This window comes from Symphalangus syndactylus, chromosome 8 (assembly GCF_028878055.3).
Source record: "Symphalangus syndactylus isolate Jambi chromosome 8, NHGRI_mSymSyn1-v2.1_pri, whole genome shotgun sequence".
NCBI classification, from domain to species: domain Eukaryota; kingdom Metazoa; phylum Chordata; class Mammalia; order Primates; family Hylobatidae; genus Symphalangus; species Symphalangus syndactylus.
Window position 1 is genome coordinate 100,405,110 of NC_072430.2, and position 23,476 is coordinate 100,428,585.

The following is a 23,476-nucleotide window of genomic DNA, read 5'->3' on the forward strand; positions in this document are numbered from 1 at the left end:
ATTGAAACAGAGTAGGCCAAAAATATGCAGATGATTCTTCCTGAAAATTAAAACCACCACAAACACTGCTAACAACTTAGATATATTTGGGTTACACATGTCTTTGGAAAATGTTTAACTCTAAATGTAAGTTTCTAGAATGGATTTTATTGTCACCAATGATTACTCATGTGCACTTGCGATGCTAAATGAGGAAGTGAACTTAGCCACATTTAGAATGCTCATACAGTCTTGAAGAATGTGTGCAGTCTTCAAGTACATGCCTTTAAAGGGCACGGAAGGGGCAGCATCTGGCGATCTACCTTTTCCTCAGGGAGGACAGGCCACACAAAAGGCCTGGAAAAGGACAGTCTTGACTGGCACGAGCAACAATCCACATGGCTTCATATCTTTAACCATAAAACATAGGTAAAGGGATGGTCCACTTTAAACCCCAGCATAGGCTCTTACTAAGATAAAGACCACTCTGCATGATTAAATATCTAAGCAGACAGCTCTGCAAATCAGGGTTTGTATGTTCCAGTTATTAATGGTTCAAATGTGAACAAACTATACTTCTCAGAATCAAATTTCCAGAAAGAAAGAAAAGGCAACACATTAACCTTTATTGGCTACTTGTTATGTTCCAAGCACCAAGCAAAGTGTTCTCCAAAAATAATCGTGAGAGATAAGGTAATTATTATTATCCCTATTTTACAGAAAAAGAAATTCAGGCTTAGGGAAGGAGGTACCCTGCCTAAAGTCAGACAGCTGCTAAAAGAATGAAATTCCCAGTTGGGAATTTCATGAAGTTTTCCCCTAAACCTTTAAACTTACCTGTAGTGTCATACACTTCTTTCAGCCTGTGTCATCAAAATAGGTGTCCCTATTTTGTTCCAAAGTTGGCCTGTGTTTCTGCCTTCAGTGTCTTGCTGCCCATGAGCCTGCCTTATTCCACAAACCACTTTCCTTCCACTCACATCCTGTGTCCTCTGCACACGTATGCTCAACTTCCCATAGTAAAATCCCTTCCCTCTCTCTTCTCCTAACTACTGTTCTATTTTGCTTTCTTTTCACCTCCAGATTTCACGAATAGAGCATTTGACTTCTGCTTCAGATCCTGTATCATTCTGTCACCAATCATGATCCAGTTTATAACCTATTACTTCACAGAACCTGCTTTGGCAAAGACCATTTATAACATCATGATTTTCAAATCTAAATGAGGCCTCTTTTCAGATCTCATCCTTCTTGATGCCCTACCCCCCTTTTGAGACAGGGTCTCACTCTGTTGCCCAGGCTGGAGTGCAGTGGCATGATCATGGCTCACAGCAGCCTCGACCTTCTGAGCCCAAGCAACCCTCCCACCTCAGCCCCCATGAGTAGCTGGGACTTCCTGAGCCCTTTGAGCATGTGGCTCTATTGACCACTCCTCTGTGAAACCCAGCTCCCCTGAAAAGCCTTTCCTAACTCTATTCAAAATCTGTTGGCTCTCTTTCTTTCACTTGCTCCTCTGTCTCAGCTCATCCCTTAAATATTGAGGTTTCTCATGTCATCATCCTCTATTTCCTCTCCTTTTTAATGACTTTCTCCCCAGTTGCTCTAATCTATACTCTAGGTTTCAGTTGCCACCAGTACACTGAACTCCTTGCTTTCAACCTCTCCTGTGCACCATGGCTGCCATTTCCAGCTGTCTTTGGGAATCTCCCATCGATGGCCCAAAGATTTCTCAATAAAACTTGTCTAACACCAAACTCACTCAATCTTCCCATTTGAGTCTAACCATTTCCCATTCTTGGCAGAGGGTGCTACCATCTGTCTGGTAGCCTAGGTAGTGAGGGCCTTTGAATCTTCCTCGACTCTTCCCTACCTCTACTCAAAGTCCTGATGTCTCTGCCTCCTACATATCCCTTCTATTCGTTCCCTGGTCCCCATCTCCACTGCCTAGTCCAGTCTTTCATCATGTTACTCTGGCTAATGCAATAGCCTCTCTGAGACTCTATCTCTAGTCTCTCATTTTCTAATTTATCCTCCCAATTGCCACCAGACTGATCTTTGAAAAGCAGGATATTATTGGTATTCCTCTGCTTATACATTTTCAGTGGCTTCACATGGACGACAGAATAAGGCTGGCTGGGCATGGTGGCTCACACCTGTAATCCCAGCACTTTGGGAGGCCAAGGCGGGCAGATCACTTGAAGTCAGGAGTTTGAGACCAGCCTGGCCAACATGATGAAACCCAGTCTCTACTAAAAATATAAAAATTTGCTGGGCATGGTGGCACATGTCTGTTATCCCAGCTACTGGGGAGGCTGAGGCAGGAGAACTACTTGAACCCGGGAGGCGGAGGTTGAAGTGAGCCGAGATCACACCACTGCACTCCAGCCTGGGCGAAGCAGTGAAACTCCGATTCAAAATAATAATAATAATAAGGCTTCAATGACCAACCAGCCCTAGCCTACCTTTCCGACCTGAGCTTTGAGAACTTTCCTTCTCTTTTATCTATTAACTACACTTGTATCTATTTCCTACACTACTTTCGTGCTTCTGTGGCTTAGCTTATGCTACCTGATGTGGTTTTTTTGGATGTTTGTTCCCTCTAAATCTTATGTTTAAACATAATCCCCAGTGTCAGAGGTAGGGCCTTGTGGGGGATGTCTGGATCATAAGTGCGGATCCCTCATGAATGGCTTAGCACCACTCCCTTGGTGATGAGTGACCTCACAGGAGATCTGATTATTTAAAGGTGTGTGGTACCTCCCCCCACTCTCTCTGGCTCCCACTCTCACCATGTGACATGCTTGCTCTCCATCACCTTCTGACATGAGTGGAAGTTTCCTGAGGCCCTCAACAGAAGTCAAGCAAATGCTGGCACCATGACTGTACAGTCTGTAAAACCATAAGCCAGTGAAACCTCTTTTCTTTATAAATTACCCAGCCTCAGGTTTTCTTTATAGTTACACAAGAATGGTCTAACACATCACCCCCTTCACTAGAATGTCCTTTCTTTGGTCCACCTGGTAAACTCCTATTCATCATTCTTCAAGGTTCCACTTCATATTTCCCCAAATACCGCATCCCCAGCCCTGAAAGAATAATTGTTCCCACAGCTGTGTTCTCATACATTTCTTCATTACAGAACTAACTACAGAGCTTCACAGAGTCATTTGTTGACTCACTGCCAGACCATGAATTCTTCAAAGGAAGAAACTGTATTATTCATCTCTGTAGTCCTAGAGTCTAATTCAGTACTTGGATCATAGTTGGATGCTCCATAAATCTGTGTTAAATGAACAAATTAATAGATCTTTTCCTGTTTGCATCATCCAATTAGGCTGCAGCTTCATTATCATTGCAGTATGTGAAAATACATGTTATATACCAAAGAACATACAGCAGCTTAGTGACACGTATGGAGTTTGCGCTTCTACTGAAATCATTTTCAATTCTGATAGCTGTTAAAGTGTGAACAATGCACTGCCTATAATAAGGACCTATATACAGCTGATATTCTGTCAACATCATGACTGCCTTCATTTTCAAAGCTCATTTGCCAAGCTGCATTTTCTACCACTTGCTAATCCACCCATTCATCCACCCACTCACTCTTTCATTCATGCCTATCTCTTTCAAAAAAAGATTGAATGTACACATTTCAGTTTACCTATCAACATGTTCTATCTGCCAGTCCATTTCTGTTCTATTTAATGCAATTAATGAATATTGCAGGAATGTCCAAGTCCATTAAACGGAACAATTTTAATTCCATATTATTTCTTGAGAGTAGAGACTTTATCTTCATTGTATATCAAAAAATTTCTCTTCACTAGAACTTTCTAAAGTCAAAAAGCAACCTAATATTTTGTGTCCTGATATTGTATGACATAACATCATGAAAAGTAAATTCTATATCTGAGTATGTTATACCACTAATCCTCCTATTCATTATCTCTTTGTCAAAAGGAATCCTCATGGAAATAAGCCACTCTTACGAGACAAGAAATGCACACATGTGTCTGTGCTAACACCAAAGATGTACCTGAAGTGTTCCCTTCCTGTTCTGTCTTTAGGGAGGATAGAACGTCTGGCCTGAAGGTTCACTCCTCAGAGAATTCACTGCGAGCAGCAGGTGGACTCACCTGGTGAGTTCTGAGGAGATGACACGGGAGAGCCACGTGGGGACTGACAGTAGCTGGGGTGAAGTAAGGCATGTGGAGGCACATATGACATTATCTCTTCTTCAAATAAGCTGGGGAAAGACAAGAAACAAAACAGGTACTTCAGCCAAAGTAGTGGGGAAAAGCCTAAATCCCAAAGGAGTAGAATATTCCATCCAAGATCCGGTTTACATCCCAAAGAGAGCACCGGCCCGGTTTACATCCCAAAGAGAGCACCCGCCACCTTTCTCTTGCAGGTAATTCTTGGGACAAAATGGCTGGCTGTGGTACTTTTTGTGAACCCTGTGGCTATTTCCCTGTTTTCCTACCACCTTTGGACAACGTGATTTTATTTTACTATTTCAACATATGAGTTTGAGTGTACGTTTGTTTGAAAATCATACCTGGGTTTTCAGATTTGGAAACAGGATTCCAACACAAAATAGAAAATGTTTATTGAGAACCCATCATAAATATACAAAGTATGTTCTATATCCTCATTCCAAGAAATAAACAATAGGGTCTCAGCTGTCGAAGGGCTTAGGATTTAACTGGATAATTAAAAGCAAAATAAAACAAAACACCTCTTAAATAACTACAATCACAAAATAATTAGCTCCCTTGTTTACCCTGGCTACTATTTTTCAAATGGGAGGATTTGGATCTTAGGCCATTTAATTGTCTTCTTTCTTCTCCATATTGAAATGTCTGTTTCTGATATTCTCCTAAAAGAGAGTAACCAGAGACCTGAGCTCTTTTCAGCTGTACAAGACAGTGTCAGTTTGTACTCCAACGAGACTGTAGAAACTGCAATGCCACTAAGCCCAGACAATATGAGAGTTCTTATGTATCATTAGGTATTCAGACTTTTGGACTTTTACAAATCTAATACTGTGAAATGGTATCTCATTATTTGAAACTACACTTACATTACTAGCATCTTTCCATGGGTTTATTGGCTATTCATACTTCCATTTCTATGCCTTTTCATAACCTTTATCCATTTTTCTATTGGGTTCTCTTCTTTTAAAGGCCTTCTTTATGTATCCACAATCTGGTTTTCTTTCTTTTTTTTTTTTTTTTTCTGAGACAGAGTCTAGCTCTGTTGCAAGGCTGGAGCGCAGTGGCACGATGTTGGCTTACTGCAACCTCCGCTTCCCGGGTTCAAGTGATTCTCCTGCCTCAGCCTCTTGAGTAGCTGGGACTATAGGTGCGAGTCACCATATTCAGCTAATTTTTCTTTTTTTTTTTTTTTTTTTTTTTAGTAGAGATGGGGTTTCACCATGTTGGCCAGGGTGGTCTCAATCTCCTGACCTCATTATGATCTGCCTGCCTCGGCGTCCCAAAGTGCTGGGATTACAGGTGTGAGCCACTGTGCCCGGCTGATCTGTTTGTTTTACATGTTGTAAATCTATTCTTCCAGTTGATTATCTTTCTCTATACCTTTATATGTGGTACCTTTCATTATATCCATTTAAAAATATGTATGTAGCCAAATTTATCAATCATTTCTTGTATGAGCTCTGATAGAGGTACATTTTTTACATGAATTTAGTGAAAAAATACATGAAATACAAAAATCAATAACAAATTAAACACGGTCATTTAAAAATTATTGGGTTTTAAAATAGCCCTACTGGAAAATAACTTTACATGGGTTTATTCTGAATTGAATAATGTCCTAGAGCAACACTATCTCTACATTGCAGCTTACTGATAAGTCAATTTGTACCAGGAGTGATTTTTCCTTTTTAAGAAATTAGACAAAACATTAAAATAGACACAAAGGCTTCCATTATGTAAGTGACAAGTATGCTGACTGAAGTTTGTAGTCACTAATTCAAATCATTCCAATTCCAATTCCAAAGTAAAATAAAAAATAAAGGGCTGAGCGCTGTGGCTCACACCTGTAATCCTAGCACTTTGGGAGGCCGAGGCGGGCGGATTGCCTGAGCTCAGGAGTTCGTGACCAGCCTGGGCAACATGGTGAAACCCCGTCTCTATAAAATACAAAAAATTAGCCGGGCGTGGCGGCGTGCACCTGTAGTCCCAGCTACTCCGGAGGCTGAGGCAGGAGAATTGCTTGAACTCAGGAGGTGGAGGTTGCAGTGAGATGACATCTCACCACTGCACTCCAGCCTGGGCAACAGAGCGAGACTCCATCTCAAAAATAAATAAATAAATAAATAAATAATTGAGGACATGAATAAAACCCCAAATTTTTCAATAATCACTAATTATATTACTTATTAAGCATGTACATATAATACATTGTGTTGTTTACTATTATTAAAATAATAAACACATGTGATCACCCACATGAAAAGCCTAGAATTTAATGACATCATTTGTACACAATAATTATAGAACTATTATATGTAAGAAAATTTCTCACATTTCTTCAAAGGCCCATTAGCTTTAGAGAACCTGCTTATTTTCCCAAAGAGGAGAAAATGCAGCCTTGCTCTTTATGTATGAATGAGTTCTGAATTATTTGAATTCAAATACGTTTGAATTCTACTACTTAACACATAGAAACTCATGCAAACTGCTGTGTTATCAAAGTACAAATATTATAAGCTATGGTAAAATAAATTTAAGACTATACCATCTAAATATTATTTAACTATGGATAGGTGAATGATAATTATGACTTCTGTTTTTACCAATTCCAAAAGCAGAATTCTTAGTTTAAAAGAAAAAAACCTTAGCTTTCTATAGTGAAGAAAAAGAGCATATCCTGGCCAGAATTCTGTTAACAGAAACTTAAACGATTTTATCACCAACCAAACCATGATAGAAACATCACACTCTAATATTAATTGACCAGTAGTCTTCCTGACCACCTAGCATACTATATGCTGGTTTCACAACTGGCTCAATACCACAGGAGAGAGGCCACCCACTAGGTTGAGACGCTACCCCCACCATAGGTCCTATTCAGAGTCAACTGAAGTGAAGTATCTATAGAAAGTGAGTACATCCCTTTGAATTATGCTTTGACTACACATAAAGAAAAATAATCTTCTGACAACAATCACATGGGCGGTCAGAAATATGGCAACAAATATGGCAACTATGGAATGGAGAATTAGAAATGGTCAGGGTCAAGATGATCATGAATACTTGAATGAGGTTATTAGCACTCAGGGATAAACAAAACCTTGCCTGAAAGGCTCAGTATGATGTTCCTTTTAATTCTCAGGAAGTTACAGGGATGGGCATCCCAACCACTGGGTAGAGCAAGGCATTATTTTACTTTGGCTTGCCTACATTTGAGGGACAATACAAAAAATGAGAAAGTCTTTTGAAAACTTGCCAGTTTCCTTTCTAAACTACTCTAAAATTTAAAACCGAAGCTGATTTAACCATCGGGGGGTGAGGGGGATGGTGAAAATAACTGGTCAGTCTTATGAAGGGCTATCAAGTTGGCAATGAGTAGCATAGACCAAATGTCAACTTTCTGATCTGATTTCCCAAACGTACACTCTCAAAACCACAAGGTAAATAAATAATGCCTCGAGTCAGCAAAAGGGGACAAAACATATTTTGAGAAAAACATTTGAAAGAATATTAAACTGAAAGGGTAAACACTGAGGGGTAAACGGTGGATGCCTTATTCAGATACCCTTCTGTTCCATTCTGTGAGTGGGAGATTCTATTCATTACAACCTTTCCCTTTTCCAATACCATCTCCCTTGCCAGCAGGGTGAAAACAAAATTAAACAGATCTCAGTGTAACAAATGCAACCTGAAGTGAATGATCACTCAATCAGCACCCAAAATCTTCAAAATACTTCCACAAGTCTAAAGAATAAGAATAATTTTTAGGCTATGAATATTGGCATATTATTTTCTACAATGTTCCATGATATCTGATGACAAGAGACCTTCTGCTTCAAGAGTGAGTGTTACATACGTACCTCAGCAACATAACAAGGTCTGCATCGCTTGAAAGGCGCACCAATCCTGGAGTCCCTTCAGTTCGGATAAATTGGATCTTCTCCCTATTCAAGAAAAGAAACAGCATAAAATGTATATGGTAGACCTTTAGGCTATAATTCAGTAGTAAACAGCATTTTTTATAATAGTCATGATTTTTTTATACCTATTATGTGGCAGCTACTATGTGATACCCTAGGAATACACATCCAAGAGAGACATGGTCTTTGCCGTCAAGGGGGGGATCTTGTAAGCATCAACAACTCCCAGTTCTAATGTTGTGGGGAGAAAGATTCTTTCACTGCCTTCAACATTTTTCTGCCCAAGTACTATAAATAGTATACCATTCAACCAATAAAATCAGTGTCTGCTTTGAGTTAAAGCTGACTGTGGGCCTGAATTTTAGCGATAGTCTTAGGCTGATGTCCTGCTGTTCCAAAAAGGGATTGTGTTGGGAGAGTCATCTGTTTTCCTGAGGCCATACCTTTAAGTTACATGTGATGAGCTGATTCCTAATTGGAAGCAGATAGTATCTATGCATTATATATTCAGTGTAAAAGCATATGCCTTTTTTAAATAAAGAAAAAACTGAAATATTTTGCTACAACAGTTGGTGAAATAAATTGTGTGCATACCTGCGCAAATGTATATATACCTATACATATCAAACACAAGGTGAGTTATTTCTACCATTATTTTGTTATAGATAAATGTGATAACACCAGTTTTTTTGCTTTTGTTTGATGAGTCATCATCATGTCACTATTTTCAATTTATTATATGAATACAATTTTAATAATTTTTTTCCTAGTTGCTTTCTTCCCTTATTTATATCATGCTATTTCAAAGCACACCACATTAACTTTTATAAGATGAAGAAAAAAATAAAAACACAAATTATGGTACTAAAATCATTCTATTTCATTGGTATATAGAGGATAATGTAAATATGCAATTTTATTCTGAGTGCTATGGACAATATATTCTGATTCCTATACCATAAAGTAAAATACCAATCACTGATACAAGCATTTATTTAGATTTAGTTCTTATCTACAAAGCAACTTGTTTTTCTATTTGATATTTTCACAAAGTTCCACTGATTTTTTTGTTTGTTTGTTTTGAGACAGGGCCTTACTCTGTCGTCCAGGCCAGAGTGCTGTGGCATGATCTTGGCTCACTGCAACCTCTGCCTCCTGGGTTCAAATGATTCTCCTGCCTCAGACATTTGAGTAGTTGGGATTATAGGCATGCGTCACCACGCCCAGCTAGTTTTTGTACTTTTGGTGGAGATGGGGTTTTGCCATGTTCGCCATGCTGGTCTCAAACTCCTGGCCTCATGTGAGCTGCCTGCCTTGGCTTCTCAAACGCTGGGATTATAGGCGTAAGCCACCATGCCTGTCCAAGTTGCACTGATTTTTATATTCCCAAATTTGAAATATTTTTCTTAAGATTGCTTGCTGACTTGAAGGCACTGAGGTGGAAGGCAAGGTTTCATGTTCACGTGAAAAATTCCCTAATGCATAGAAAAGTCAATGGATTTGCCCTTAGCCACACAGCTTACGAGGTATGATAAACGAGTTCAGTCCTTGGTTTCTTCTGGCTAGATCCATTTTATATGATAGATGAAGCAGCTAATCTTTAGTATTTGCCAAACTTTCCTTTCTGTACTTTATTGCCAGCAGCTAACTACTATTTTTTTTTTTTTAAAAAAGACTATTAGAAATTAGTGGCAGGCATGTATGTAAAGGAGTTGCGCAGAAGGCCAGCCTCTCTCTGCTTAAGGTTATTTCAGTGAAGGCTTGAACCAGGCAGAACATTTTCCCTCAAGTTTTGGAACCATACATCTGAAACACGTGATGGAAACCCAGGCCCATTATCTGGTGAATGGTTTTTCTGATAACAGATGTAAATGTTGGCTGATAAAAGCTAAATCAGAGAAAAGTTATCTTGAAGAAAAATGAATAATAACTTAACCAAAGAACTACTCTTACACGGGTCAGTAACACTATGCTTTGATCTTGAAGAATCAAAAGCTATCTCCCACAAATATGCAACTTATCTCTTTTGTCTATCAACACAGTGAATCCAGGCAAACAGACCAAGACAAAAAACAAACAGGCTGAGCACTCTCCCCTCCTTCCTTAACTGGAGCTACACAGGAGTTGAGTGATGGTAGATATTAGGCCCTGGTCTGCGGCTTGTAAGTTTCCTGTGAATAAGAAAAACATCATCGCTTCTTGAGTCACAAGGATGATAGGATGAGAAAAAGAAAGGACAAAGGCACCAGAGGAGGTATTCCAACTGGGAAACTTTTCATCACTTTCCAGATACAAACTAGCAGTCTGTGAAGGCAACTGGTCTGATTTTTCAGGTGAGAACATATGAGAGGCAGGCTGAGATCAATTTTCTACCGGGCCAGCTAATTCATCACAATGACAAGCTATGGGTCATATGCTTCCAGGAACCAGACACTGGAACATGTCGTCTGATGTACATCACACCAGTAAGTACTTTCTTATGTTGATATTGAGTCATTCTTTCAGTGAACATTTTCTGCGTGCCTATTGTGTGCCAGTCATGGTACCACACGCTGGGAATCCAATGGGGAGTAAGAGAAAGTCCCTTTTCAAGGAGCTTACAGTGCAGTGGAAGACAGAAGGTCAAAAGGTAATTCTCATTTGATGTGAAAATATTTAAATTCTTCTGTTCACTTAATTGAAGCGTGGTTAGGCTTTATACCTGCTCCTGGTCTAAACAGTTCTTTATAAAGCCCTTTCACGTAGAAACAAAGAAGGCATTAGTTTACTGCCTGTAAAGAGAGCAGATCAAGGCTGAGGAAGAGACAGAAGTCAGCAGATGTCCTGGAAATGTCACCAATCTTTTCTGAGAAAAACAAAGGAACCGCTTCTTGGTTACCAGGTATTTGCCTAATATGCTATAGACCAGTGATTCTCAAACTGGCATCCTTGGTCTACTAGAAATTTGCATACATAAGCACAAGCTCTGCAAGAATTTTTAAATTTTGTGTCTTCACTTTGATGATCAAAGCACATGAAACAATATAATAATATTTTAGATGAGATGGATGACATTTATGACTGAATCTTGCCCTATGACTTTGGGTCCCATGTTTGTATTTATAGGACACTTGGTACAAAGTGATCAGAGGTGAGCTTTTAAAGGGACGGTGAACACACCTGGCTGCCCTTAGGCTGGCAGGGCCTTGATGTTCAATATGATAATAACACCAGTCCCCATCTGCCTCTTATGCACACTTTGCTTACCAATTAAAAAAACCTTTTCTCTTACAGTATTAATTTGCATCATGAAAATGATCAAGTGGGGTTAAGTAATGTATATGTAAATTACCACAGGCTAAAGAGAAAATAAAAGAGATGGATTTAAAAAGAAAATTATGCATTCATGCTAAATAATGCATAAAAGATATCCTGGCTTATTCTGAGAACAAAAGCTCTGCAATAGTTTGCAAATAAAAAGTGGTGGTAGAATGCACTCATCCCAAGGCACATTCAATGATATGTTTTATCCTTCAGTATTGTATTTCAGGTTACACTATTAAATGAATTGGCTTATCAAACCAATGAATCAGTAGATAAAAATAAGCTTTTTGTTAAGAAGGAAAAACGATGACTGATAATTCTAAGGAGGCACATGCTAGGCCAGAGATGCAAAAATCAAAAGAATCAAGTCAAACACAAGCACAGAAAGGTGCAAATGTGTCTTTCCACCGATAATGGTCTCAACATTGGTGGTTTGGTTTCTGAAAAACAAAATATACTCATGTTAATAGCATTAATTCAAATGTTATTGATTTTTTCTAGTTTTTAACTTAATTTGTATGTCTTTTGGTTTTGTAGTTTATAAAAGCTGTAAGCATAAGAGGTTTATACATATTTTATATTTGTACACATTTAAGTTTAAAATAAAAGTGATTAACGTCAACATTATAGGTCCGCAATATTTCTTTTTCCTTTTAGAGTGGAAAATAACAGATGTGATTCCCACAAATTTTCATGAGTCCACCCAGCGTTTGGAATAACATAACAAGTTTGAGAAATGTTGTTAAAGACAACTGATCATGATTAGAGGAATGTTTGAAAATTACTTTAATATATTTTTTCAAGTTTATTGATGTATACAGTTAGAAGGAATCTGTGGCAGTCCTCTCTGTTGCCCAGTCTAGAGTACAGTGGTACAATCATGGCTCACTATAGCTTCAAACTCCTGGGCTCAAGTGATCCTCTTGCCTCAGTCTCCTGAGTAGGTGGGACTACAGGTATGTACCACCACATCGGGCTAATTTTTAAACATTTTTGTAGACACAGGGTCTTGCTATGTTGTCTGGGCTGGTCTTGAACTCCTGGCCTCAAGTGATCCTCCTGCCTCAGCCTCCCAAACTGCTAGGATTATAGGAGTGAGCTACTTACTGCATCAGCCTGGCTTCTTCTTAATAAAGAAATTCAATTCAACCTCGGTGGTATATAATGAAGATTAAGGTTATACTAATACAACGTATTATCATTTGGCCCTCTCTGCATGGGTACATTTATCTCTCTGTGCCCTTAGAGTACATTCTAGCACTTTTATGGGTACTTTGGCTAGTGAGGTACAACTCAAATTCCTTTTGAAACGTAAGTTTCTGGAGGGCAAAAGCCCTTTCTCCTTTATCTTTTTTCTGAGATGGAGTCTCACTGTGTCACCCAGGCTGGAGTGAAGAGACCCAATCCCGACTCACTGCAACCTCTGCCTCCCAGGTTCAAGTGATTCTCCTGCCTCAGCCTCTAGTGTAGTTAGGATTACAGGAATGTGCCACCACGTCTGGTTAATTTTTGTATTTTTAGTGGAAATGGGGTTTCATATGTTGGCCAGGTGAACTCCTGACCTCAAGTGTCCACCCACCTCGGCCTCCCAAAGTGGCTGCGATTACAGGCATGAGCTATGGTGCTACAGCCCTTCCTCCTTTATCTTTGTGTTCCCCAAGTACAAAACACTTTTCTGTCTACCTGGTAAGTGCTTAGTAAAATACAAACCAGGGACATGATTAATTTAGGCCAAAATAACATATGTGGTTCCTAACAATTTCCCCTAAGAATCCACCCGGTGTTTGGAATAAACAATCTTGCTATCTTTTTTTTTTCTTTTTTTTCCCGTGGCAGAGAAATGAAAAAAGAATTGGAAAGCCGATGTCCAATTATTTACTATAACAGAATCCACTGGAGAGAAATGTAAAGGCAGGTAAAAAGGCAATCTCTTAACATGAAAACTCACAACTGTAAAACGAGAACCTAAACCATACAGCAACAAGCTCAGGAAAAAGTCTCCAGCTACTGCTGTCTCTCAGACTCTCACAATATGTGTAACCACTTCCTCCTCTGCACGGAATCACCCCAGAAGATCAACTCTACTAGATCATTTGAGGACAACGAACAAAGTCTCAAGACTGAATTCCCACAGAAAACATTCTCATGAAACCACCCAATATTTTGGTGAAGTTAAAGAAGGGCATGTGTTCGGAGACAACCAGAAGCAGCAATGCTCAAAACCACAAAACTCTGGATTGCCGACTCTGCACATCCTGGTTTCTCTAGATACAGTTCAGTGGCACATTCACAAATACATGTTTTCAAAAAGTGCCCTCAGGCAGTTCTAGAGAAACGCTTTGACTTGCCTAATAGTATAATGTCAAGAAAGGAAGACCAGCACTGATCACTCATATTCATTATTACAGTCACAGGGCACTGTCTGACTTGACAGATACAGCCGAGCAGTTGAAAGGTTATGGGAATTTAAGTCCATTATGGTCATATGATTCTTATGGACCCAGAGATGTGAAATTAATCAGCCACATGTGTAGGGACAAAGTTTGTCATAAATAGATATAAGTTATCTGCATGCTAAGAACTTAGAGAGTTACTTAACTCTGTTTCTTCATGTTAAAATAAACATAATTATAGAATGCAAATGAAATACTTAGCCTGGAGCCTATTATATAGGAAGCACTCAATAATTTTAAACTATTGAGTATATTATTAGATAGGCTCCATAATTATTTATTCCTTTTTCAACAGACAGTATGATCTATTGAAAATAAAGCCAAACTAGATTTCTTTGACCCACTCCTTTTTCTGTTTGTACTGTTGGCAAGTTGATTTAGAACAACTTGCCAACATATTATTAACATGTTATTAACACAGAAGGGATGCTTATTTTGTTTGCTTCGTAAGAAATGCTTCTGATTCAGTAACTGGGCAATTTATTCAAATATAAGTAAAAAGCAGATTTTATTAAAAACTACTTTGTGCTATCATAAATAATTCATTGTTCTCTATGATTTAGAAGTGGATTTATTATTCTTTTGGGGTTGGGGAAGGCACCGAGACTGGTTTCAGCACTGATATTTTACTTTGGTCCACAGAGCGTCCAAGTCTAATGAGTTACTAAAGGAAAATGACATTTTACTGAACTGTTTTCTTCATAAACATAACAGAATGTAGGAAAAATCAACAGTAAAACAGATATACCTAAAATATGATTATTCCTCATGTAAGAAAACTATCTTGAAAATCATGATTGAACCACTTAATAGCAAAAAGGCACAATACTTTGGAGAAATATCCAGTGGATGAATGCATGTGTAATTTGGGGAATCTTTCAAAGTTACATCAGAGAACAATGTTTATCAGAAAATAATTTAACAAATATCTGAGTGTGACACTATGAAAAGAACCTAAACTAATTTTGGCTATTGGAGTTCCTGTTTTGGGCCTTTTAAATTTTAGGTGACTGACTGTCCAGTTGTCTTAAAGTTGACATTAATAGTTAACAGATTCCACGCATCAAAAATGTGAAAATTAGATATATACATGATATATCATTCAAAGGCACATGTAGATCTATAAATTAGCACATCCATTCAAATAAAACATGGCTAGCACTTATTCCTTTTGCAGAAGTCATAGAATAGATGACAGGTTCTAAGAATCTGTGTTCCTTACTGCCCTGAAGAACAAAGTCTCTAATCTCTTAACAGGCCCACAAGATAATTAGCTCCTTGGAAAGATATTTTAATATACCTTTGGATGCCTTCTAAAACGTTATCTTAATGTCATTGCCATGATATTTTGGCCCTCAGTAATTTCCGACTAAACCTGGAGCCAGAAGGCTCAGTCCTCAGTCTAGGCATGGAACAGTCAAGGCTGGTTTTATTGTGTAAATGTGAAAGATATTAGAGTAAAGCTCCCCGTAGGAAACAATGTGAGAGCACCACTAAAAAGCCCTCCTATAAACAAATTAATAGTCAAATTAAAGACGGCCAGGCACAGTGGCTCACGCCTATAATCCCAACACTTTGGGAGGCCCAGGAAGGCAGATCACTTGAGGCCAGGAGTTCAAGACCGGCCTGGCCAACACGGTGAAACCCCATCTCTACTGAAAATACAAAAATTAGCCGGGCGTGGTAGTGTATTGCTGTAGTTCTGGCTACTCAGGAGGCTGAGGTACAAGAATTGCTTGAACCTGGGAGGCAGAGGTTGCAGTGAGCCGAGATTGTGCCCACTGCACTCCAGCCTGAGTGACAGAGTGAGACTCTGTCCGCTCCCCACCCCCAAAAGGAAAAGAGATCCTAGATCCTAGTTGTATTTAAATTATATCCACAGAATCACACTGGTCCATTTATATGCATGATTAATTTCAGGAATACTGGTTTTTAGAATTAGAGCAAGTTTAGGGGCAAATTACTTTAAACTGAGTCCTTCTAATAGAACAAAGAAGTGAAGGGCAGACTACTAATATAATAATGATTTAAATTTACTGTATGCTTACTATGCTTACACAGTACCAAATGGTTTATACATATATTATTTCATTTAATATTCAAAAAGATGCTGGAAGTTAGAAATTCCGATCCCCATTTTACAGATGAGGATGACAACTTGGAGGTTGTTTAATGTCTCATTCAAAGTCACCTAGTGGGTAAATTGCAGAGTCAGAATTCAAACCTAGGTCTTTCTGGCTCCAAACCTGAACAAAATCTTAAGAGCTATACTCAACTACCTTCTAAGAGCCATTACTGCTGCTCTCCCAGTGAGACAGAGTCTACTATTAGGTCTTCCCAATGACCATTGCTATGTGGTGTCAATAAATTATTTTAATCAGGTGTCCAGGCACAATGGCTCATGCCTGTTATCCCAGCACTTTGGGAGGCTGAAGCAGGAGGATCTCTTAAGCCCAGGTACTCAAAATGAACCTGCACAACATAGCAAGACTCCATCTCTATTAAAAAAAAAAAAAACAATTAGCGGGCCAAGGTGGTGTGCTCCTGTAGTCCCAGCTACTTGGAAGGCTGAGGCAGGAGGGTGGCTTGAGCCCAGGAGGTTGGCTTGAGCCCAGGAGGTTGATGCTGCAGTCAACTGTAATCGTTACACTACACTGCAGCCTGGGCAACAGAGTGAGACCCCCTGTCTCAAAAGAAAAAAAAAAGGTGTCTTTAAAAATTCAATAATTATCCCTATGTAAACTGTATGTAGGAAAATAATAGTCTCTGTCCAGATTTGCTATTATTTAAGTTTGGTACAGCAAAGATCAGAAGTTTGCCATGTTGGTCCAGACATCTGAGTGATAAGTAAACAAATCAGGAGAGGACTAAGGGAGAGAGCTAAGCAGGTCTTAACAGGAAAATGCATACGGATCAGCAGAAGTAAATTCATGCTATTTTCACCAAGTACTTCAGATGTTAACCAAGACTAACATTTCCAGTCTAATATTATATGTAGAAAAATTCATTTGCCACAAAGCTGGAAAAGAAATAGGTTAGCAATTTTGAACACCAGGGTTTATCTTATAAAAGATAGCTTTTGAAACTTTAACTTTTTATTACCTAAAATTCTGTATTGTTTGATAAATTTCAAAATGGGTAATTATTTCTACAATAAAAAAAATTAAGAGTAAAATTAAACTCTAACAAAACCCCAGGGCTCTTCAAATAGGATAATGAAAGGAAATAGAAGGTTCAAGTCTGCATTTGCCTCTAGTCTGATGAATCCTGAGACACATATCCATTTGCCTTTTGTGGTTCAGAATTTCTTGACTCCCAAGTTACTGATTTCCTACTAACATAAAATATGGAATGATCTAATCTACTCAGAATGAAAAAATTATCACAGATCATATCCTCATGGTGAGAGGAGTTATATAGGAAGCACTCAAGGAGGAAACAGCCTGCTGCCAAAAATAATCACTGGTGCCTGGGGAGAGCTGGACTAGCAGGGAACAGATTTACTGGCTGGACCTAATAATCATATTAGAGGGGAAATTCTCAACTCTTAACTCAGGTTCATGGCCTTTCTCATTACACAGTGCTTTACAAACACCAATACTAAAAATTTTATTGAATTTTTAAATATGCATTAAATTCACCTAGAAAATATTGTTAAAGGTTGTTTTCTAATTAATTTATTTGTATTCGTATAAAATGTTAGAACTTTTTTTCAGCTTTTATTTAATGTCACAGCATACAAACATCTTCTTTCAGTGAGAACCAGTAGTAGCATATAATAATCCAATGGGGACACTACCCATTTTACAGATGTGGTACTGACTTTCGGAAGCTGATTTTTCTAACAGGGGAAATAAACATCTCCTGAGGTTTGTTTAAAAAAAAAAAAAAAGGACAGCAACTTAGTACCATTCACATTTGCGTGATAAATGAATTTATAGGGAGCAGTGATTTAAATACAGCAGATGAAAGTAAAAGCCATATCATAATGCATGGAAAACCATAGCCACATAGACAGGAAGACACACCAGTGAAGTCTCAGGGAAGAGAAAACTATACATAGATGCAAACTAAATGAACTGCCTGCTATCCTCTGGCTTAGGATGAATCACAAGCAAACCAGGAAAACACAAAGTAAAGAAGTATACCTACTTCAATCTCTCAAGGGCTACCACTTTTATCATTATATTATGGGAAAAATAAGAAGGAATATTTATCTTAAGTGGTGTGCCACAGATGAGAAAGAACATATACAAAGCTATGTTGGTACTGAGAATCCTTGCTCCAGGTATGAATATAAGGTCCACAGTGAACTTTGACACATAGATTACTCAGTGGCTCCATTCCATGCATAAATCTGTTATCAAAAATATCACTGAAATAGGAAATTAAAGAAGCTCAGCCTATTTCCCACCCCTGTGTTTGCAGGAATGCTCCTCACAACTATGTAAAACAGAATGTTCTCTTAGATATACAAACTTCCCCTTTACAATGTTATGATAAGCAAAATATTTAACTCCCAAAAACTTGACAGAAAATGAAAGTGCAGTGTGACACACACTCTGGATAGGAGGAGTGTCTCATTGATTTAAGTTCTCCTTCCTTTTACTTATCATGACTGCATCTGCTTCCCATGGTCACATTCTGTAAAGATGGAAATATATTTCATAGCCTATCAAATAATTGCATAAAAATAGATTACCATGTGAATCCTATGTTAGAAGAAAGATTATGCTTAACTGAGGACTCTAGATGCCACTAAAAAAAAATCTTCAACAATCTTCAGGAGATTAGAGACTTTTCAGACTCTAAAAAGCAGAAAGAAAACAAAACAAAACTTGAAGATACCAACTTGGGCCTGCAGTTTTTCCCTCTGTTAGGATCTGTTAAGATTCTGTCAAGTCATTAAAGACTAATGACAAATGCCCTGTCCAGGTAGATTAGATCACCTAATCTCTCTGATGGTGGAGATTTAAAGATATATTAATTCGTATTACACACTAATGTGGAGTGCAGAGAAAAAGTGACAAACTTCTTGAGTTTCCTCTTTTGTGGGGGATGGGGTACACTTAGAGGAACAGATATTAACTACTGGCATGTGTTGGTTGGAAGTGGTAGAAGAGAGAGAAAATAGGGTTCTCTTTATTTTGTGATTAGCAAAAGAGGAAGAATTTTGTTTGTTTTGCTTTGAGGTCTAGGATTGCTAACATTTCTAATTAGATCACTGAGGGGCTCGTTTCTGCAATTTTTTAAAACTAAAACTTCTTACACAAGATTCTCTAGGGGGACATGGATTACTGAGTGGATGCCATAATAAACAAACATACAAAATCTTCACTTGCATAATTATTATAATTTTTCAGTGGTTAAGAACGGCATGCTTATGTTGGGGAAGGCACTAAGAGTTGAGTCAAATGTTATTAACCATGCGAAACCAGGTGAAACTGGGATTTTTATATACACAGTGTTTATAGTATAATACTTGAAATTTTATGTAGCTTTAGCCTTTACAAACTTTAGAAGGTAGTGACAACTTTAAAGACATGAGACCAAGGTCAGGCACAGTGACTCATGCCTTTAATCCCACCACTTCGGGAGGCCGAGGCGGGCGGATCACCTGAGGTCAGGCATTCAATACCAGCCTGACCAACATGGTGAAATCTCGTCTCTACTAAAATACAAAAATTAGCCGGGTGTTGCGGTGGGCACCTGTCATCCCAGCTACTCGGGAGGCTGAAGCAGGAGAATCGCTTGAACCCGGAAGGCGGAGGTTGCAGTGAACTGAGATCGCACTACTGCACTCCAGCCTGGGCGACAAGAGTGGGACTCCGTCTCCCAAAAAAAAGACAAGAGACCAAGAATATCGTAAGAATATTTGGTAATTTATTTTCAAATCAACAACTATATACATATATATTTTTACATTCAGTATGTGCAAAATGCTATTCTAGATATTTGAACAGTAAGGAGGAAAAATAATGATGAGTTGCATTAAGATCCCTATTTGCAAGGCTCTTAAAATCTAATTGGAAAATAACGCATAAGGACTTGAAAAGTCAAATCAAAACACAAAAGTCATAAAGTCAAACCAGTACAAAGGACAATGTGATACATTTCATGACTAATCATCAAAATAGTGTCAAGACCAAAGGTTATTGCAGCCAAATGTGCCATCAGAATTATACAGAGAGGTTTTGAAAAACTAATTCTTAGGCTCTACCCCAGACCTCTTGAATTAAATTTCTGGGTAGGGCATGGGAGAACAGGGGGTATAAATTCAGAGAAGGGAGAGGAATTGGAGGAGGCATGACCTGGCATTTTGTATTATATAAAGCTTCCCAGGTGATACTGATGAAAACAGTTTGGCACAACTTAGTGGAACAGTATTTGAGAATCACTGCTCTGGGCCAGGATGGTACCACCAGGCAAATAATACTTCTACCAGTAAAGGTGACAACCGAACTTGGGGTTAAGGAATATTTTCAGCAGAAACTCTTCTTTTCCTATCCCCACTGATGCCTAGCACACTTAGATAGAGAAATACTAGCCTAGATCATGAAAGTGAGAGTCCATAGTGGAGTTGAAAGATTTCAAGGAGGGAAAGCTTCTGCTGGGTTTTAGTGGAAAAATCTTGCTTCCCAAACTTAGGAGAGAAAAGCTTGCCAGGGAAGGGGAACAGCATGTATTCAGGAAAGTAAAACTGGGCTTGAGAAATGATGTTTTGAAAAGTTGTTTAGAAGAGAGGGCTCATGCAAGGGGAGGCTCAGTTTTAGAGAGTATCAGATTCCCTACTTAGGTTCTAATCTGTTTTTATTATGGAAAAATGTGAATACCAAGTCTGGAACTCTATACATCTCAATTCAATAAACTGTATGCTACTTTTGCTTACTCAAGTTACACTCAAAAAGGTTATGTCATTAATTTCATTATAATCTGCACATCTAGGATAAACGCTTGGCTTAATTTTTTTTTTCATATTTCTTTTTTTAAATAGGGTTCTGGGTTGTTTAGTTGATTTTATTCACCTTTTTTTTTTTTTTTTTTGAGACGGAGTCTCGCTCTGTCGCCAGGCTGGAGTGCAATGGTGCAATCTCAGCTCACTGCAACCTCCACCTCCTGGGTTCAAGCGATTCTCCTGCCTTAGCCTCCCGAGTAGCTGGGTCTACAGGCACGCACCACCATGCTCAGCTAATTTTTGTATTTTTAGTATAGACAGGGCTTCACCATGTTGGGCAGGATGGTCTTGATCTCTTGACCTCATGATCTGCCTGCCTCGGCCTCCCCAAGTGCTGAGATTACGGGTGTGAGTCACCGCGCCCGGCCGATTTTATTCAACTTTTATACTTAATAAAGAGAAGCCAGCACTACAATACCTGGTGATGATGACAAAATATTTGCATACAAGATGTTTTTGCAAAGGATGTCAAAAAGAAAGAATAAATTTCCAAGACAACTATCAGTACAACTAAGATTTAATGGTTTGTGCTTATGCAACTTGAACCAAATACCAATATTATTGTTACCTGAGTGAGTGATTCCTGGTAAGATCAGGTTGACGCTCCTGTAGAATTTCAAAGATATTGGGTTGACGTAGAAATGCAACAATCTTGTCATTGTAAGCTGAAAAAAAATCAGAAAAGACAACAATTTAAAAAAGAATCTGTTATTAGTTTTATGTATATAAATCCAAACTTGTGTGTGTGTGTGTGAGGTGGAGTTACGCTCTTTCACCCAGGCTGCAGTGAAGTGGCGTGATCTTAGCTCACTGCAACTTCTGCCCCACCGTGTTCAAGCGATTCTCCTGCCTCAGCCTCCCAAGTAGCTGGGATTATAGGTGCCTGCCACCATGCTCAGCTAATTTTTTTTTTGTATTTTTAGTAGGGATGGCGTTTTGCCATGTTGGCCAGGCTGATCTCGAGCTCCTGACCTCAGTTGATCCACCTGCCTCAGCCTCCCAAAGTGCTAGGATTACAGGTGTAAGCCACTGTGCCTGGCCTATAAATCCAAACTTTTCAAAATCATCTATTTTTCAGCCAGGCATGGTAGCTCACGCTTGTAACCCCAGCACTTTGGGAGTCTGAGTTGGGAGGATCACTTGAGCTCAGGAGATTAAGACTAGCCTGGGCAACATAGTGAGAACTTGTTTCTATTGAAAAACAAACAAACAAAAATAAATGAAATTTGTTTTTCTGGCTAATATCACTTATACTCAAAGTTATAGTTTGGAACTAGACTGTGCCCACCACTATAGGTGCTTACATTCCAATTTGTATCTAACCTTTTATATGATTATTGGACTTAGGTCTGTTAGCTGTGGCTTAGTTAAACATTCTTAGTAAACTCATTTGACAAGCCATGTTTATTAGCAAATGGCAAGATGAGGTCACCAACGAGATTCTAGATCTTGATCATTTTAAGCTTACGAAAATCAGCCTCACAGAAATGACAAGTCAGAAATGAAAAACCATCTTCTGATTAATTAGCAGCCAGCCAGGGAGGTAAAGAGGCAGAACTCAATTTGCCAAAATGTACTAGTTGCCAGCAACAGCTAGGACCAAAATGCAGAGGACAAACTATTCTCAAACTCTATGTGGAAATAAATGCCATTAAGCCACAGATAGCTCTTTACCAAACCAACTACACCAACAGCTACAACACAATCATCATTACGAACCATGAACAAAATGTGTTTAGAAAAATCTAAATCCCAGTCAAGGTTGGCTAAAGAAACTTAAAAATAGTTAATTAAAATTTATTAAGGATACCGTTAATATCTCTTTTGCCAAGAAAATGAATTTGTTTACTTAAGATGATTCATCTTGATTATATTTGTTGATAATCATAAATAGGCACAAATATATTTAAATTCACAGAACTAGGACAGAGTGTTTAAATTCTTCAACATCAGAGATTCTGGTATAGGATATTATCAAGATACATGCCTTTCTTAAACTAACAAATAATTAAACAAAAGAAGTATAATAATTCTGTAGAGATCTGCCATTTCAAATCTTACCTGAATCATGTTGCCTATAACATATCTATTTTAGTTATGTATATTTATATATACAATAACAATAACAATTTTAAAGAAATACTATCTGCTAAAATGGAATACCATTGTCAACTCAAATGTTCCCTAAGTGCACATTTCACTATATATGAATAATGAAGACACTTAGATAATTATTGAATTGGGGTTTATAGTGCATCTGAGCTCAGAGCCCACATAACTTTCTAAGCAACAATTTTATAGTGCTTTAAAATTCCATGTGCAGTATTTACTGTCATATTAACAATAACATAAAAAAAACCCTAGACTGTTAGACTTCAACCCTAGATTTCTTCTCATCCAGAGGTCAAACTTCTTAGGTCATGGGCATTATATTGAATTTCACGACAATTTTTTTTTTATTTGAAGAAAACGTTTTAAAACAAAGATAAATGGAGAGCTGGTCTAATTTTTTTTTTTTTTTTTTTGAGACTGGGTCTTGCTCTGTCCCTAGGCTGGAGTGCAGTGGTGCGATCTCGGCTCACTGCAACCTCTGCCTCCTGGGTTCAAGTGATTCTCCTGTCTCAGCCTCCCGAGTAACTGGGACTA

At 38.4% G+C, this 23,476-nt stretch overlaps 1 protein-coding gene and 1 long non-coding RNA gene across 9 annotated transcripts in view; one reads left to right on the forward strand and one right to left on the reverse strand.

Annotated features, from left to right (window-relative positions):
• The window catches only part of HECW2 (HECT, C2 and WW domain containing E3 ubiquitin protein ligase 2), a 405,698-nt gene that overhangs the window by 55,777 nt on the left and 326,445 nt on the right, over positions 1 to 23,476 (reverse strand). For all 7 annotated transcript variants that reach the window (XM_063644845.1, XM_063644843.1, XM_063644847.1 and 4 more), the window contains 3 exons: positions 21,399 to 21,495; positions 8,060 to 8,143; positions 4,119 to 4,228 (listed from right to left, as the gene is read on the reverse strand). In XM_063644845.1, coding sequence (XP_063500915.1) covers positions 4,119 to 4,228; positions 8,060 to 8,143; positions 21,399 to 21,495 — 291 coding nt within the window. The remainder of the gene's footprint in view (positions 1 to 4,118; positions 4,229 to 8,059; positions 8,144 to 21,398; positions 21,496 to 23,476) is intronic.
• LOC134737360 (uncharacterized) lies at positions 10,073 to 14,413 on the forward strand. 2 transcript variants are annotated; one of them, XR_010122191.1, is made up of 3 exons: positions 10,073 to 10,373; positions 10,453 to 10,584; positions 13,259 to 14,413. It is a non-coding gene; the product is annotated as an uncharacterized lncRNA (long non-coding RNA). The 2 variants fall into 2 exon arrangements; XR_010122192.1 differs by having other exon boundaries at positions 10,244 to 10,373; positions 10,453 to 11,000.